Raw genomic sequence first — 16,369 nt, 5'->3', positions numbered from 1 at the left:
CTTAATAGTATGAACTGAATAAGGTTTCTCTAGCAGAACCAAGATCTTGTACTATAAATTTGCTGGTAAAACTTGTTATTTTAGAGTTAGACTGACAGTTTAAAACTATATATTCATTCTACTACATATCATAGAAATCTTTAAAATGTACAATAAGGGATCTTTAAAATAGTGAAGATAATACTTGTATTTGTAGATATGTTCAAATGTCTACTTAAACTTATGGAGGTAAGAATATTTAATTTTATTTTGGCTGTGACTCCTAATATTATCACATAATCTTACCTAATATTTCTTTAAGACTTTTTGGGTAATTTTTTCCTTAAAAGTATTTCTAATTTCTCATAGTATTTATTTAATTTATAATATATCTTTTATTATAAATGTGATCCCAAGTAGTATTTTGGTTGATCACTTTTGGACATCTGTTCTTTAAAGGCACATCTCAATACCTCATCCATTCAATTTTTCACAGTCTCCTCAGCTATAAATCACTTCTTCTCCTTTGAGTTCCCTTAATGTTTTATCTATATATTTCTTATATGATGCTAACCACTTAATACCTTATTATTTTAGATTTATGCACATATGACCTTCCTCACTGGAATGAACTTCCAAAAGGCAGGGCCCACATTTGATTCATTTTTGTATCTCTTTTGTGATCAGTGGAGTGTGTTACATGTAGAATTCTCTAAGTAAGTACTTGCTGAATTCATAAAGCTTTTCTGCCAGAGGCAAATACCTAGAATGTAACTGGAAGTAGATAAAAAGGTTTTCTTTCTCTGCTTTAAAAATATCCCAGTAAAAGCACTGAATCTTAATGAATCAGGTCAAAATTTGACACCACATATAACACTTCCCAATAAAATTGTACTTCCTTCCCTTGGTCAAGTGGTGAATGTCCTTGACAGTTTTTCTCTGACCGAGTAAAACCTGCCAGCATTGGCAGAACCATTACTTTTATAGTGGTCTTAGAAGGTCACTTTTTTAAAGTCCATGTTATTTTTGCTAAACATCATTTACAGATCCTCATAAATCTCACTTCAAAAAATATCGCACAGGTAACACCGAGCTCAGTAACATTTCCAGGAACATAAATAGGTATAGTTGTTTTTAATATAAATATAATTCTGAATGTAATTCTAAATAATGGTTGTATGTTATATATATTTTAAAGTATCACTATCATCTCTACAAAATAGCCACATGAATGTACAAAAATGTATTATTGATACTAGATTTGATATATTTCATATCAAAGCAATAGCAGGATAACATATCTATACATAATAAAATTATAAAAATATTTGATATTTTCAAATACAAGAAGGCAACAGAGGCTGTAATGTAAATAAAACAAGGAGGTTTATTTTTCTTCTAACTAAAAATACTTACTACTGATTGTTATAACTTCTCTGACAGCTCATGCAAAAGCTCCAAAATAGTTTTCTGCTTATCCTATTTGAATATATTTACTAAATTTCTACAATGAAACACAGATAATATCTACAGCTTATTGTTTTTTCATGATTTCATTTGAATCATGACTGCACTTGAAGGCACTGTTTACACCATGGTATGTGTGGCCCTGGGTTTTTTTCAGCTTGAAATAACCTAACAATTTAAAAATTTATTTTAACATGACTTGTTTGTGTGTGTGTGTATGTATGTGTGTATATATATATATATATATATATATATATATATATATATTTGCATGCAGTACTAAAAAAATTCCAATATTACTAAATTGTTCAGTGAAGCAACATGAGTTCTTTGACATAAAGATCAAATGAAAGTCTTCCCCTTCATTTGTTCAGGATGCCTATGTTCAGTAGGCAGAATTAACTTTCTCTATTGGGGGACCACTGGTTTACGTAAAAATAAATGAAAAGGGCAAACTATACGCATTACATGGATTTTTCTCATGATGATTTCTGAAGATAGCTTTGATTTTAATTAACTAAACAGTTGAGATCACAAATCTTGATTATGAGATTTAAAAGGTTTTCAAAAGTTTCCCTTCATATATGAATTATTTTAAATGAACTTACTGGTTTTGATAAACGCATATGTCTACTTTATATTTCTATATTGGTCTTCCTCTTAATATTTATGAGAGACTCATTTTAACTCCCAACCCACTTTATACATTTCTTCTTTTCCCATAAATACCAATTTATTTTATATTAGCTATATCGGTTTTAATAATCTACAATGCATCACTTAACTATTTTACCTTTTTATATCACTCTCATTGTGGAAACTATTTGAGGCTTGTAATTTAATTACTAATTTTTATGTTTTTTAAAACATGATCCCCTTGTGGCTTTTTTGATTCACTTCAAATTCATCCCATCTGTTATTCTTTTTTGACCATCGCAAAGTAGTAGAATTTGCATGTGTTGGCCAGAGGGGTAATAATAAATTATTTCTTTATTTTCCTATTAGAATGTTAATAGGAATGAAGGTTAAAAAAAGTTACAAATATACAGAGTAAGACAACCCATAATAGATGGCAAAAATTACTATTAACAATTTTTACATGGACAAGTTGAGAAAGACACACACAAACTATAAAAATGCAGTGTCAAAATTACTTATATTAACATAGTTTTCCAGAATCTCACTCTAGTTTCTACTGTAATGCTCTTACTAGTTGTGCATAACTGCTATCTCCTGCTATCTGAAACAACTATTCCCTATTAAAGTTTGACTTTTTGTAAAAAAACAGCATTTCCTGATATGTAGAAACTGACATAATGTCTCAGAGAATTCTTATGTTTTTCAGAGCATAATCAAAGACTAAACAAAGGTTTCTATATCTAATGATAAGAATACATGATTTATCAATGATTTTTTGAAGTCGCAATTTTTACTTTGCATTTCAAACATACTGAGATAGCAATGAAATATCTAGGGACATCATAATTTCTCTATTACTTTCCTTTTCACATGGACCAAAGAGCAAAATATATTTGAAAATGCTGAACCATGTCTGAGTTTCTCTGTTTTGAGAATTTACAGGGTTTTTAACCTTTATTTACTTTTTATATTCATATGCTTAGATTTAAATATACACCTATCTACAAATATCACTCGTTTATTTCAAAGGGCTAGATGTATCCACTTTTTGAAAGTCTGGCCCAGGATAAAAAGGAATACTAATTTATTTGGGCTGAATCTTATTAAAACACATCTTCCATGGTATTTAATATATTTAAGTGTAATATATTACATGTTCCATGTCCAAATTGTTCACCCTGGCTTATATCCTTAATATATTGACAAATGCATTTACGTGGATTTTGGGGAAGACGAGAAGGTCAGAACATTATTTTATGTAGTTAGAAGAAGAGTAAGAACTAAAAGATATTACAATTCTAAATTCCAAATTCAGAAATAAACAGTCCTAGGAGATAGAAAACAGTTCATGCTTCATATTATTCATTCAAACTTAATTCTACCAATGTTGTACCTAGCATAGGTACATTTTAACTTACAGAAATAATCGACTAGTTTAATATCAGGAAAATGCAATTGTAAAAGGCAAACATCATAAAAGTTTTTGCAGTCTTAGATATAATAAAATATTACACTAAAATGTGAGGGAGTAAAACAAAATACCCTTCTCAATATTTCCCATTCTTACAATTGTTTCTGATGTAGTATACCAGCTATGGAAGGATCAAAACCTGTCTTAACAACAGTGTTACTTATGCTAAGAATGATCTTTTCACTAGAAAACTGGTGAATCATATTAACTTTCTGAAGGATTAGAAAAGGATCAATCCACCAAAATACAATAAATTCAAGATCTTCTTAATTTTAAGAGGTCTCCAAAGATAATAAAAATAATATTCTTTTGAAATGTTAATATACACATAGGTCACATAAAGACCCATTTATAGATAAGAAATAAGAACTGTTTTAATACACCTATAAATATATCAGAAACTATTTTCATCATAAATAAAAATACATACAACTAGTCTATAATTATTCAAATTGTCTACACTCATAATTAGATTATAAGTGTTAAACATTTTTCATAACATTTAAAAGATTGTAGATAACTAAGACATTTGATCCAATGGCAAGGAGTAAAATATATTTTCTCTAAAAAAGGTGTAAATATAAGAAAGTCAAATAAACAATTACATGATTCTCAGCAGGTAAAGTTTTGGATTTTTATTTAGCACAAGCTACATTTCTTTCCACTTAATCAGAATTCAAAGAATGCAGTTAAGATTTTAAGACTAAATACATGACACAAAAGTTTTTGTAGATTTATTTTAAATGCATATCTATCAAAATGTACACTGGTATGCTATCTTGGATTTTGCAGAATCACAATTATTAATGAAATAAAAAAAAAAAAATTACCAGAAGTTGGAGATTTGCAGCGATCCTCTGGAACAACTGTCCCTTCACTAATATCACACAGACCGGCTACAAAACAAAAACAAAAAACAAATCAACCCATACATTTATAAAGTGCAGTTTTGTCTTTTATTTATAGTACACATTTAACTACTGTCCATTTAAAAGAACCCAATAAATTAACAGACTGTGGTACTGATACCATGCTCATTGGGTTTGAGATAGAAACGTTTTATATTAAAATACCTCAAACTAATACAGCATTCATCAGTTAAAACAAATACAAATATAATCTATGATAAAATACAAAGTAAACAATTAATATGTTATAAATTTGGCTGGTGATTGAAGTTATAAAAACCCCTGCAAATTGTCTAAACATTATAAACAAACAAAAACACATCAAGAGTTTGAACTAGCTGAGCAAGAAGTCACATGTCCGAGCCTCAGAAGTCAGGTGTCACATCGATGAACAGGATGTGTATGTATCACTAGTATCTGCTTTTCTATTACTTTGGTAAAAGACATGATGTCAAATTTCCAACAGTCACTGAGAAAGCTTTCAAAGTAACATTTCCTGAGAACATGAGTACTGAATTTAGCTTCTAAGAAAAGTTTCCTATTTTGAGGCACATATTAGTTTTTTTCATTAGACAGTAAGTTCTTGAATGAGAATTATTTTTTTTGTTTGTTTTTTAAGATGGAGTTTCCCTCTGTCACCTAGGCTGGAGTGCAGTGGTGCACGATCTCGGCTGACTGCAACCTGCACGTCCTAGGTTCAAGTGATTCTCCTGTCTCGGCCTCCCAAGTAGCTGGGACTACAGGTGCGCCCCACCATGCCTGGCTAATTTTTTTGTATTTTTAGCAGGGATGGGGTTTCACCATGTTGGCCAGGTTGGTCTCGAATTCCTGACTTCCAGTGATCCACCCACCTAGGCCTCCCAAAGTGCTGGGATTACAGGTGTGAGCCACCATGCCCAGCCTGAGAATTAGTAGTTTTAAAAAAGATCTTCATCAAACTAATGGTCCTGGAAGAAAACCTGGTTTTTACAGTTCTAAGATGATAGATGTAATTATAGGTATGCATTTAATCTTTGATAAAATATTTGTTTATATACATGTACTCTTTATTGATAGAACACTAAGATAGAGGATCTCCAAACAGTAGTGATAACATACTCCAGTTTTATGATGTGACTAGTACTGAATAAAAATGGTCAAATTTGAAATTTTATCCCCTTGGTATTTCTGTCAACTGCTACTAAAGATTGTACTTAGGGGAAACCACTTTGAGGTTTGAGTTGAGGGTCCTTATGATATAATTACTGAACTTATTGACTAAAAAAGTTATTAAACTTATATGATATGGTTATTCTTAAAAAGGCTGAGGAAGAAACATTTAGGAATTGAATTACAGAATGTGGATAGAGAGGATTTAGTTTAGATATTAAATTAAACAACTGTTAAATAAGCTAAAAATCCATTCAGTGCCTTCATCTCACTCAGGGTAAAAGTCAAAGTCCAACCCTACTTGGTTGGGTGATGTAGATGATCCTACAGTATACTGTATCCTGTTACCTCTCAGACTATCTGCTGCTTTCACTGACGTGCCCAGCACTGGTACTCTCTCATCTCCAGCCACAGTGACTCCTCATTGTTCCTTGAACTCACCGGGTGTACTGCTTCAGAGCAAATTGTGCTTGTTCTCTTGCATGAAATGTTTTTTGTTCGATTGATTGTTTTCCCAGACATCCTCATGGGTAATAGCTCTCTCACTTTCTTTAAACCTGAAATCATCTAGACACTCTATTTTTTAAAATTTAACACTCCATCATTGATATTTCAAATCTTCCTCCAATTACTTTTCCCCTCGGCACTATTAATGTAATCTACTGTATATTACTTATCTTCTTAAGTGTGTGTCTCTTCCAGTAGAACATGAGTTCTGTGACGGTAGAGAATTTTGTCTGTTTTGCTGCCTATAATGATGCATAGCACATGGTAGCCTCAATATCTGTTGAATGGTTGAGTGAATACATGTGAAATAATTTCATAGCATGTAACCTAATCTATCCCCTCTGTTACTGACAGAATCCCTTCAACAAATATTCCTAGCAATACAGCTACCTAGGCTCTGTTCAAACCTATCTCACTCAACCCAATTAGCTAAGTGGTCTTAAGTGACATTTACTGAGTATTTACTATGTGCCAGACATGGTTTTAAGTGCTTAATTCATTTAACCCTAACAGCAGCAAATGAAGTAGATAGTATTATTCTCATTTTACAGAAGAAGAAACTGAGGCACTGAGTGTTGTAGACATTTTATACAGGAACGAAAACCTAATTACTTATAGAAATGGTCCACTTAATTGCCACTCTCAGAGTTTTTTTTTTTTTCTTTTACTGGTAGAAAAGCTCTGCATGCTTTAGGACAAAATCTGCTTTTTACAATACCCTGATTTAAAAATGAGAAGAAAATACAACATAAACATAGAACTGTAATTTTAACTGTTCTAAACTTCTCACATTAATATATTCAGCAGTTCTGCCACATTACTGGCACATACGAAGTTGTGATAAACAGTAACAAAACAACCACCTGAAAGCCAGCAATGTTCACTCACATGATTAGGTATGCCACATGTGTCCTCTCACTTAATAATCACACCAACTTTATGAGGGGGTCACCATCTTCATTTTATAAATGAGGACATTGAGCTTCAAAGAAATATCCTTTCTAGTATCACAAACTTATAAAACAGAGATTTAAACTTAGACGTGCTTAAACAAAATCTCCAATTATGTTTCACTCTGTTTTCTGTTCTATATGTAAACAATCAATCTTTATAACCTAAGCTCAGGACTCAACATGTATTGCTGATAAATCTCATTTCTTTGGTTTAAATTTACTGTTTCTACCTATAAATTATCTTTTTAAGTTGTTACTCTGCCATCAAATGCAATACCTACCTCCCCCTTTTACATAGTGACCATTCTTATAAGCGTATCTTCTCTTTCAAAAGTCCAGACAGGAAGCTACATTTACTATTTAAAATATTCAACAAAACATAATCCTATGTTATTCAACACAATATATCCATTAACTGGGGCACACTACATCAAGGTAATTAGACTACGCATTAATCCAGTACCATGGTTTAATTGAGAGGGCTGGTAAATGTTTTCTGTAAAGATCCAAGTAATAAATAGTTCAGGCTTTTTCAGCCAAAACCAAATATTCAGCTGTTCTGTTGCAGCACAAAAGCAGCTATAGACAACACATAACAAATAAACATGGCATTTTTCCAATACAACTGTATTTACAAAATCAGGCACTAGGCTGGTTTTGGCCTACAGACAATAGTTTGTTGACTCTTGGTTTAATTAGTCTTTCCATCACTAAACTGAACTAGGTATTTAGGTCACTTCTACCTGTCTGGTTCACAAAAATATCGTAAAAGTAATTATCAATATCTCATTAACTTCAGGCAACATTATGTCAACAGACTGCCATAAGTCATCAATGTAGCTACCAGATTAAAAAAGTAAAACTGATTTTGCTACAACTTACTTTTAGTGAACTTCTGCTGACTTCTATTGATCATTTCTATTTTCTATATGCACATAGCAACTCATTCTAGAATTCTGACTAATTAGTGCTTCAAATCAACTGAAATGTAAAATGTTTGACCTTCACCAACTGGGGATCCCTTTTAAATTCACCAATTATCTTGATATTCTTTTCATTATTGCTTGGTCTGCCTCATTTACATAAAGGACCTTAGGATTTAGTTTCTCTTTATTATTATAATAGCTTTCATAGTTTCCAGAGAGAAAAATGATTATTCTTAATGTAGCACTCAAAGTTACTTAGTTCTGCTTTCTACTAATATACACAGAATCATTAGTATGTTTAATATACACACAATCATTAGTAGTTTTATCATTCTACTGAATGATAAAATGAGCAGCAAAACAATATATATTATCCTACAGTTCATTTTTAGTAGAATCAGATTTTTAGCAGATATATGGGTAGCTGAAATACTTCATTACTGTTTGTCCTTGTGACAGTTTTAGAATTTTTACTACGAAAACACAGCCTATATTTTACTCAATAATGCAACTGTATTGTAATACAGCTATGACACATTTAAACTTAGCCTAAACAGTTTTGTCTTAAAATTCATGTGAACTACATTCTTTATAAAAATATATCAGAATCTATTTGTAGCAAAACAAAAAAATTTCTCCAAACTGTTCTTTTAAAAAAGCCTGAAGAACAATTTGATGATATTTGGTCTACACCTAAGAACATGTTATAAAATATATGTGTTAGGAAGAATATTATTTTTTACATCATGACAAAGAATTTTTATACCAATCATTCTATATTTAATTTTATTTCAAATATTTATAAATTTGGGGGGATTAGAGTCAGAAATATTCTTAAGATGTTATTTTAAAACATACTTTAATATAATTTTAATTTTTATTTAAAACACAACCCTAAATATTGACAAAGTGAGACATAACAATGGGTAAATATCTTAAACTAATAAAGAAAAACTTAAATAGTTCTCCTGTGCCTAAATAGCTAATTCTTCAATAACAAAATAAAGCAAATAATAATATAAATAATATGTATTATGAGGTTTACTGGAGAATAATGTAGGATGCAATGAAATTTTAAAAAGTATTTTTAAAATTAGATGGTAAAAATCAGTCTCTATTTTTAGATAAATCTAGGCATTTAATTTCTAGCAATTTTACATAAGCTAGTATAAGGTATAATGGAGAAAAGAGGTTAATTTTATGGATAGTGAAATTTTTACCACATTTGTAAAATAAACTAAAGGTTTTATCTTCAAAAAATATTTCTTCTCTATCATGATAATTTTCTAGCATTCTAGCATTAAATATTAGTATCTTGGCTTTATAAAGAAATAGAACTGGGGCACAAGTATTTAAATAGCTGTTTTCATATACATGTCATGAGATGAATCTAAGTAATGAGTACAGTGTTTTAGACACAGAATGTTTTAATAAGCTCTTTTAAAAATGAACACAAAAACTCCCAATGATTTTACAAAGAACAAACATGCCAAGGCATAAATGACTTACTTAAAAGAGAAGAACGTAGTTTTTTCATAGACTCAGAATATAAGCTAGAAAGGCCGCACATGCAAGAAGTCACAATCAGCACACCTTAGTGAAGCAATGAAAAGCGGAAGAAGTAAAAGGAGACAAAAATACTAGAATGGTATGGTTGGGACAACAATCTCTGCTGAAGATATTACATGACAAAATGATCACATTCAAACAAAAATGGAAAAACAAAACTTTGAAAAGAAAAATTCAATCATCAAGCCAAAGTAATAGAAAGGTCTATATCCCCTCATTTTTTTCCCCCATGAATTGTAAAATTTGCAGTATTAGTTAATAATGTACCAAACACAACAGAAAATTGATTTGCAGAATGAATTTTAATTCAGAGGGGACTGAGTTAGGAAGTACAGACCAGAGCTTCCCAAACGGTGTTTCAATACACACTGGTATTCTGCAAATGAGTTAAGCATGCCCCAAATAGGTTGCCCTCAATCTCTGGTCCAGCTGGGCAGGACAGGCCCTGGGGAAACTGGATCCTGCAGGCCAGTTACAAGTGAAGTCTCATTAGTGTACCCTGTGTGCCATATATCAAATGCCATCTTTTTGTGTGTGTCATGAAATAAAAAAAAGGGCAAGAAGTACTGGTATATATAGCTAAGTATACATGTGTACCTTGAAGTATTATGGTAGAACATTTAAAATTAAGACTAATTACCTAGCAAACATAAAAGAACTCTATAAACAGAATTCTCAATGAGTGTGGGCTTACATTTAATCAAAGCTATCTGAGAATGGTATATTTTCAAAGAAATAAAATTTACTTTTGCATTTTCCTTTTTTTCCCACATGGGAATGATTCCTTTGAATTAAATGGTTTAAACAATAAATCACTGGTCTTACAAAAACCAAACAATGAAAAGGAGCAAAAACTTAGAAAGTAACTTTTTTTATATAATAATTATACAAATATTCCTGTCATTATATTTTAGCTGAAAAGTTTGATCCTGTGGTTCTTTCTCAATGTGCAATAAAATCCTAGAATATTAAAAAGAAAAGCAGGCTGGGTGTGGTGCCTCACGCCTGTAATCCCAGTACTTTGGGAGGCTGAGGCAGGTGATTGCTTGAGTCCAGGTGTTTGACACCAGCCTGGGCAACATGACAAAACTCCATCTGTACAAAAAATACAAAAAATCAGCTGAGTGTGGTGGCATGTGCCTATGGTCCCAGATACTCAGAGGGCTCAGGTGGGAGGATCACCTGAGCCCAAGAGGTCAAGGCTGCAGTGAAGGCACTACTGCACACCAGTCTGGGTGACAGAGTGAGACCCTGTCTCAAAAAAAAAAGCAAAACCACAACTATAGAAAACAAAAATAAGACTCACACCTTTTGCTAGTTTTTGGCAGTTTATCTATACAGACTAAATCAGGCAAGCTATTTACCTAAATATAATACTTATATTCACAAAAGTAAGCCAGCATTTATAGAAACCCTAAAGCTCAGGATTTTCTTTTCTTTTTACCTCCTGAAGGCTGTCGAGATTTACGAGGAGATCGGGGTTCTCTCCGATAAGGATCATTAGAGCCATATAATTCAATAGTGCCCAGGTTGAGCAGCACTGCTTTCTGGAGGTAGTCAACCATAGCAATGCCATTGCAATTGCCAAAAACCACCCTGGGAATAGGAAAATAACAAACATTTTAGCGCACAAACAAATAATTCCAAGAAAATGTACTACAGTCTATAAGGCTGAAGAAAGCAGCATGGTGGGTCTTTCAGAAAATTCTTTGAAACAAAAGACAACTATAGGAACTGAAATACAGGTTACATATGCCTACTCATGGAACTGTTTAGATCTTCTGCAGACATTATTTAATATCACTAAATCAATCAACTGTATTACTTATAAAAATATTTGGCATAGGAGTTGAAACTTGATCAGAGATATAAATCTCTCACATCTCGCAATGCAACATCTATTTTTCTACGTTGGGGGCATTTTGAGCTCTTCATGGGTGGGAGACATTCTCTTCTATTAGGCAAGTAGGAGATTATACTTTGGGTTTAAGTTTTGGTAATCATTCAAGTCAAGAATAAAAAGTAGAAAGCATACATCTTGGAGGCCCTTTGGGGTGTTCTAAATACCTTCTCAATTATGAGTCAGGAACTATAAACCAATCGATTATGAATCAAGGAAATTTATTCTTTTAAGATATTTTAAGCCAGGAATGGAAAACTGACACATATAGAGAGCTATACAACTAAGTAAAAGAGGACATGTAAGCACCATGGTTACTTAAGATTGTATGGCACATCTAATGAGGAAAAGCTTCAACTCAGTTCCAGCTGAAGCTGCCATGCAGAAACATGGACACAGCCACATAATCAGATTTTTAAGTTGGAGCTCTAAGTATGGATTTATATAGTCTTGGTAACTAATTAAAATTCTAAAAATACACAGAAGGGGCCAAACAAAATACAACTGTAAGCCTAGTGAGGTCTGTAATAGACTGATTTGCAACTTCCTTTGAAACTTCCTACTGGTTCTTTTTCTCATTTCCTATGTTTTCTTTATGGTTGTGGAAAATAAATATTTAAAAGAAGAAAGTTTGTGCTCTTACATTGTGTGGCAGCAAATAAAAGGTATGAAAGAAGACTATCTCAGACTGTAGCCAGTGTTAGTTTGATGTACAGTTGTCTCTTGGTTTCTTCAGAAGCTTGGTTCCAGGACCCCCCCAGATACTAAAATCTGCAGATGTTCAAGTCCTCAATACAAAATGGCATAAAATTTGCATGTAACCAATGTACAGTCTCCCATATACTTTAAATCATCTTGAGATTATTTAATTATACCTAATACAATGGAAATGCTATATAAATAGTTTTTATATTATATTTAAAAATTTTTTTTAATTGTTGTATTTTTTTGATTATATTTTCTGAATATTTTTCATCTGCAGTTGGTTGAATCCATGGATAGAATAGGTGGATACAGAGGGCTAACTGTACAGCTGCAAGAGACAGAGTAGGTGGTGGGAGCTACCAGCAAGAAAAAAAATGAATGAGTCCCTAGGGCTAGCATCAAGCAAGGAGACAATGAACTACACATGATAAATAGCTCTGGGACTGAACAGTTAGGAAGCAGTTTCTTACACTGCAGTGTTGATTTCTGAAACAAGAAAATAACAAATGCTTTATAAGTCTATCATATTGTAATAAAAATATGTATAATTAACACTATATGGCTGAAGGCACGAATTGATAAATAAAACAAGTATACTATAGTATAGATGAATATTAATTATTGTCATGCTTTTACAATTTATACAAGTTATTTGGAAGTAGAAAGAAAAATTACACAACTACACTTCAACATTTACAAAAATCAGTTTCATAACACAGTTTTCTGGATTCATATTGTTAGATTTCCATTATAGTAATTATTAATAAGAAAATTATTTCTGGGAGTATATTTAGGAGAGGATATACTGACTTTAAAACTTCATCACAAATAATTTATTGGTCCATGAGGCATTTAACTTTACATCAGGAAATAGTGCATGCATACCCAAAGTAAGTTATTCAGAATAAAATTATGTTCCAAATAAACAGTGAATTTGGTCTGAAATTAAAGTTATAGAATGCCTTTTTAGGTGACAATATAACAAAGACCATCCTTTCTATTTTTAGAAACAAAATGACATATGGAATACTATGAAGAGACTTAGAAAAAAACATAACTTATACTTACAGTCCATAGGAAGAATTGACTGCCAGGCTGGTTATTTGTTGTGGTGGTTCTCCACCCACCCAAACCAACTGAATAACTAGTTCTGTCTGATAACCTGGAGACTGTTTAAGTGGTGAGTTTTTAACTCTAAAATAAAAGAAAACATGGTATCTTTAAACGATTTTCAACTATTGGCCTATATGATTATAAATAACTTTTTATTTGAAACGATACTAGATACTTAAATATATAAAAATCAGAATCCTGTTATCTAGAAGCATTTAACCTAGTTGGAGGGACTAAGTACGTAATTAACAAAAATAACTCATATGCAAACTCTACATACAAAGTGGGGGAGGACAACAGGAGTGAAGAAAAAGAAGAGAAAATAAGAAGTGAGGAGGAAGAAGAGGGAGAAAGGAAAGAAGGCAGGGAGGGCTGGGGAGAAAGATGAAGAGAAGCGGCAGTCCAGGGATTAAGAGGAGAAAAAAAAATCAAGTTAGAAAAAAATGTAAGTCAGAAAAGCAGGTTAGAAACGGCTGGGCGCAGTGGCTCACGCCTGTAATCCCAGCACTTTGGGAAGCCGAGAGGGGCGCATCACCTGAGGTCAGGAGTTCAAGACCATCCTGGTCAACATGGTGAAACTCTGTCTCTACCAAAAATACAAAAATTAGCCTGGTGTGGTGGCATGTGCCTGTAGTCCCAGCTACTCTGGAGGCTGAGGCAGGAGAATCGCTTGAACCCGGGAGGCAGAAGTTGCAGTGAGCCGAGATCGCGCCATTGCACTCCAGCCTGGGCAACAACAGTGAAACTCTGTCTCAAAAAACAAACAAACAAACGGAAACTTAAAAACATGAAGTAACAAAACGAAAACTGTCCAAAAACAAGTTAAAAAAATGAGTTAAAACAAATATGAGCAATTGATCTGTGTGTGTGTGTGTGTGTGCCTACTTTGACTATAAAACAAATCTATCTTGACTTTGAGGTGACAGTATTTTTGATCACAGAGACTCTTTTTTAATAATTGCTGGATAATGCTACAAAAAATGCTCTTGCAGAACACACTCAGACAGAAAACCCATGTTCAAAGATTGGTAAGTGTTAAGTTTGGCCACAGTGGTAGGAGTGTGTAGTAAAAGTGAGAAGACAGCAAGACAGGCCAGGGCCAGACTTTAGAGGGTCTTCAGGTCCTGTCCACAAAGGTTTGATGTTGGTAGAAAGAACTCTCAGCAAGCTGGACTTTAAGTACTGATTCTGTTACTCGCCAGCTGTCTTTTCACCTAGAAAGTGGGACTATTACTACCTAGTCACAATGTGAGGAAATTGTGACTGCCTAAGAAAACTACTTTGTAGATGGCCAAATTAGACAAAGGTAATATATTTTCATTATTAAAGAATTAAGACAGGCCAGGTGCAGTGGCTCACACCTACAATCAGAGCACTTTGGGAGGCCGAGGTGGGCAGATCATTTAAGGTCAAGAGTTCGAGACTAGCCTGGCCAACATGGCGAAACCCTGTCTCTACTAAAAATACAAAAATTACCCGGGTGTGGTGGCAAGCGCCTGTAATCCCAGCTACTCGAGAGGCTGAGGCAGGAGAATCGCCTGAACCTGGGAAGCGGAGGTTGCAGTGGGCTGAGATGGCACCACTGCACTCCAGCCTGGGCGACAGAGTGAGATCTCCGTCTCAAAAAAAAAAAAAAAAAAGAAGAAGAATTAAAAGCCAGTGAAGGTTGATAAGAAATATTTGGGGAAGATTAATTTGGTGAACATAGGTAAGACGAAGTAGAACAGGGACACCAGTTGGGAAGTTCATGTGATTCTGATATGAAACAAGAAAAAGGGAGATTGAAACACATTAACGGAGTAAGAATAGACAAGGCTTTACATTTCAGGAAGGCAGAAACCTTGCAGCTATTAATACTTTTAACACTGGCACAAAAGAGGTACTCAATATTTACTGTATGAATTGGAGGTTGAGTAGAGGCAGGGTAGAGGAAGAAAAGAAGACACAGTGAACGTACAATCATAGAAGGAAGGGAGGGAGGGAGGGATAAAGAGGTAGTTTTAGGAGACTATGGGGTTAAGTTTGAGATGATGGTAGAGAACACAAGTGAAACTAATCAGCAGGTAGTCAAATCTATTCCCAAACCTCATGAATAGTTAAGTCCATGCTGAACTAAACTTGTCATTAGGATTTTAGAAAGGAAGAGTTAAAGAGGGGTTTAAAAGAGTGTGAGACCTTCTGAAACAATACCTGCTATACTTGTACCAGAAAACTTCAAGTGTACTTGAAAGACATTTTTTTTTTAAATGTGAACAATTTTAGTGTGTGACTGCTTTTATTGTAAAAAACTCTACTATGACTTTAAGTTAAAAACAGTTTTGATTGTACAACTCTGCCTAGTAATTGCTGTAGCAAAACATATGCAAAGCCTCGTTACTTCAGCAATTCTTAAGGCTTCTGCCTTGAAATGACAGTGTGTGAAAGAACAGCAGGAAGACTACTCAATGTTGAATTTCCTGCCACCAAACTCAGAGGTAAGAACCCTTCTGAATCATTTAGTTAGTACTTCTAATGAGGAAGACCATGGCACCTCATGTTTTGATGACATACATGCTAGGAAACAGCAAAAGTTGTTCAGACTTCAGGGTAAATGTGAATCACTGAGGGCACTGCTTATACGAATTGATCTATAGTTCACTTCTGGCTGGTCAAGGTTTGCAAGGCAATGCATTCAGAACTCCACACTGGCTGATGCAAAATTTCTGAATTATTCTTAGGGAAATACCCACTAAGCAGCTACAGCTCTCCATCTCAAGCGATAGAGTAACAACCAAGGCATTTCATTTCTTCCCAGAGTCAGCCTTGACACAGGAGTAGACTGAAGGGTCTGAGTAGTCTGTCTTCTCTATGAATTAGGTATAGAAGGTAAAGGTCAAGGAAGTTTCCTCTCTCCCTCTGGCATATTAAATGTTCACAACAAATTCTCAAGAGCAGAACCAGGCATTCCAGGGATAATTTTAGAAGTGCATATATGGGCACATTTAAGATTTAAGTGACCAGGACACACAGAACTCATGGATTTCTTATTTTAGTTAGTATAAGGAAACAAAAAAAGTTCTTAAGTAAAAATAAAAAGGCAGCCA

At 33.5% G+C, this 16,369-nt stretch overlaps 1 protein-coding gene across 4 annotated transcripts in view; it reads right to left on the bottom strand.

The window, feature by feature from the left end:
- STXBP5 (syntaxin binding protein 5) overlaps positions 1-16,369 on the bottom strand; it is a 190,873-nt gene that overhangs the window by 48,472 nt on the left and 126,032 nt on the right. For all 4 annotated transcript variants that reach the window (XM_055266723.2, XM_055266704.2, XM_055266714.2 and 1 more), the window contains exons 17-19: positions 13,242-13,367; positions 11,013-11,164; positions 4,387-4,452 (exon numbers count right to left, since the gene is read on the bottom strand). In XM_055266723.2, the coding sequence (XP_055122698.1) occupies positions 4,387-4,452; positions 11,013-11,164; positions 13,242-13,367 (344 nt within the window). The remainder of the gene's footprint in view (positions 1-4,386; positions 4,453-11,012; positions 11,165-13,241; positions 13,368-16,369) is intronic.

This window comes from Symphalangus syndactylus, chromosome 2, assembly GCF_028878055.3.
Source record: "Symphalangus syndactylus isolate Jambi chromosome 2, NHGRI_mSymSyn1-v2.1_pri, whole genome shotgun sequence".
NCBI classification, from domain to species: Eukaryota; Metazoa; Chordata; class Mammalia; order Primates; family Hylobatidae; genus Symphalangus; species Symphalangus syndactylus.
Note: the sequence above shows the minus strand (reverse complement) of the source record. Positions and strands in the feature narration are given on the sequence as shown.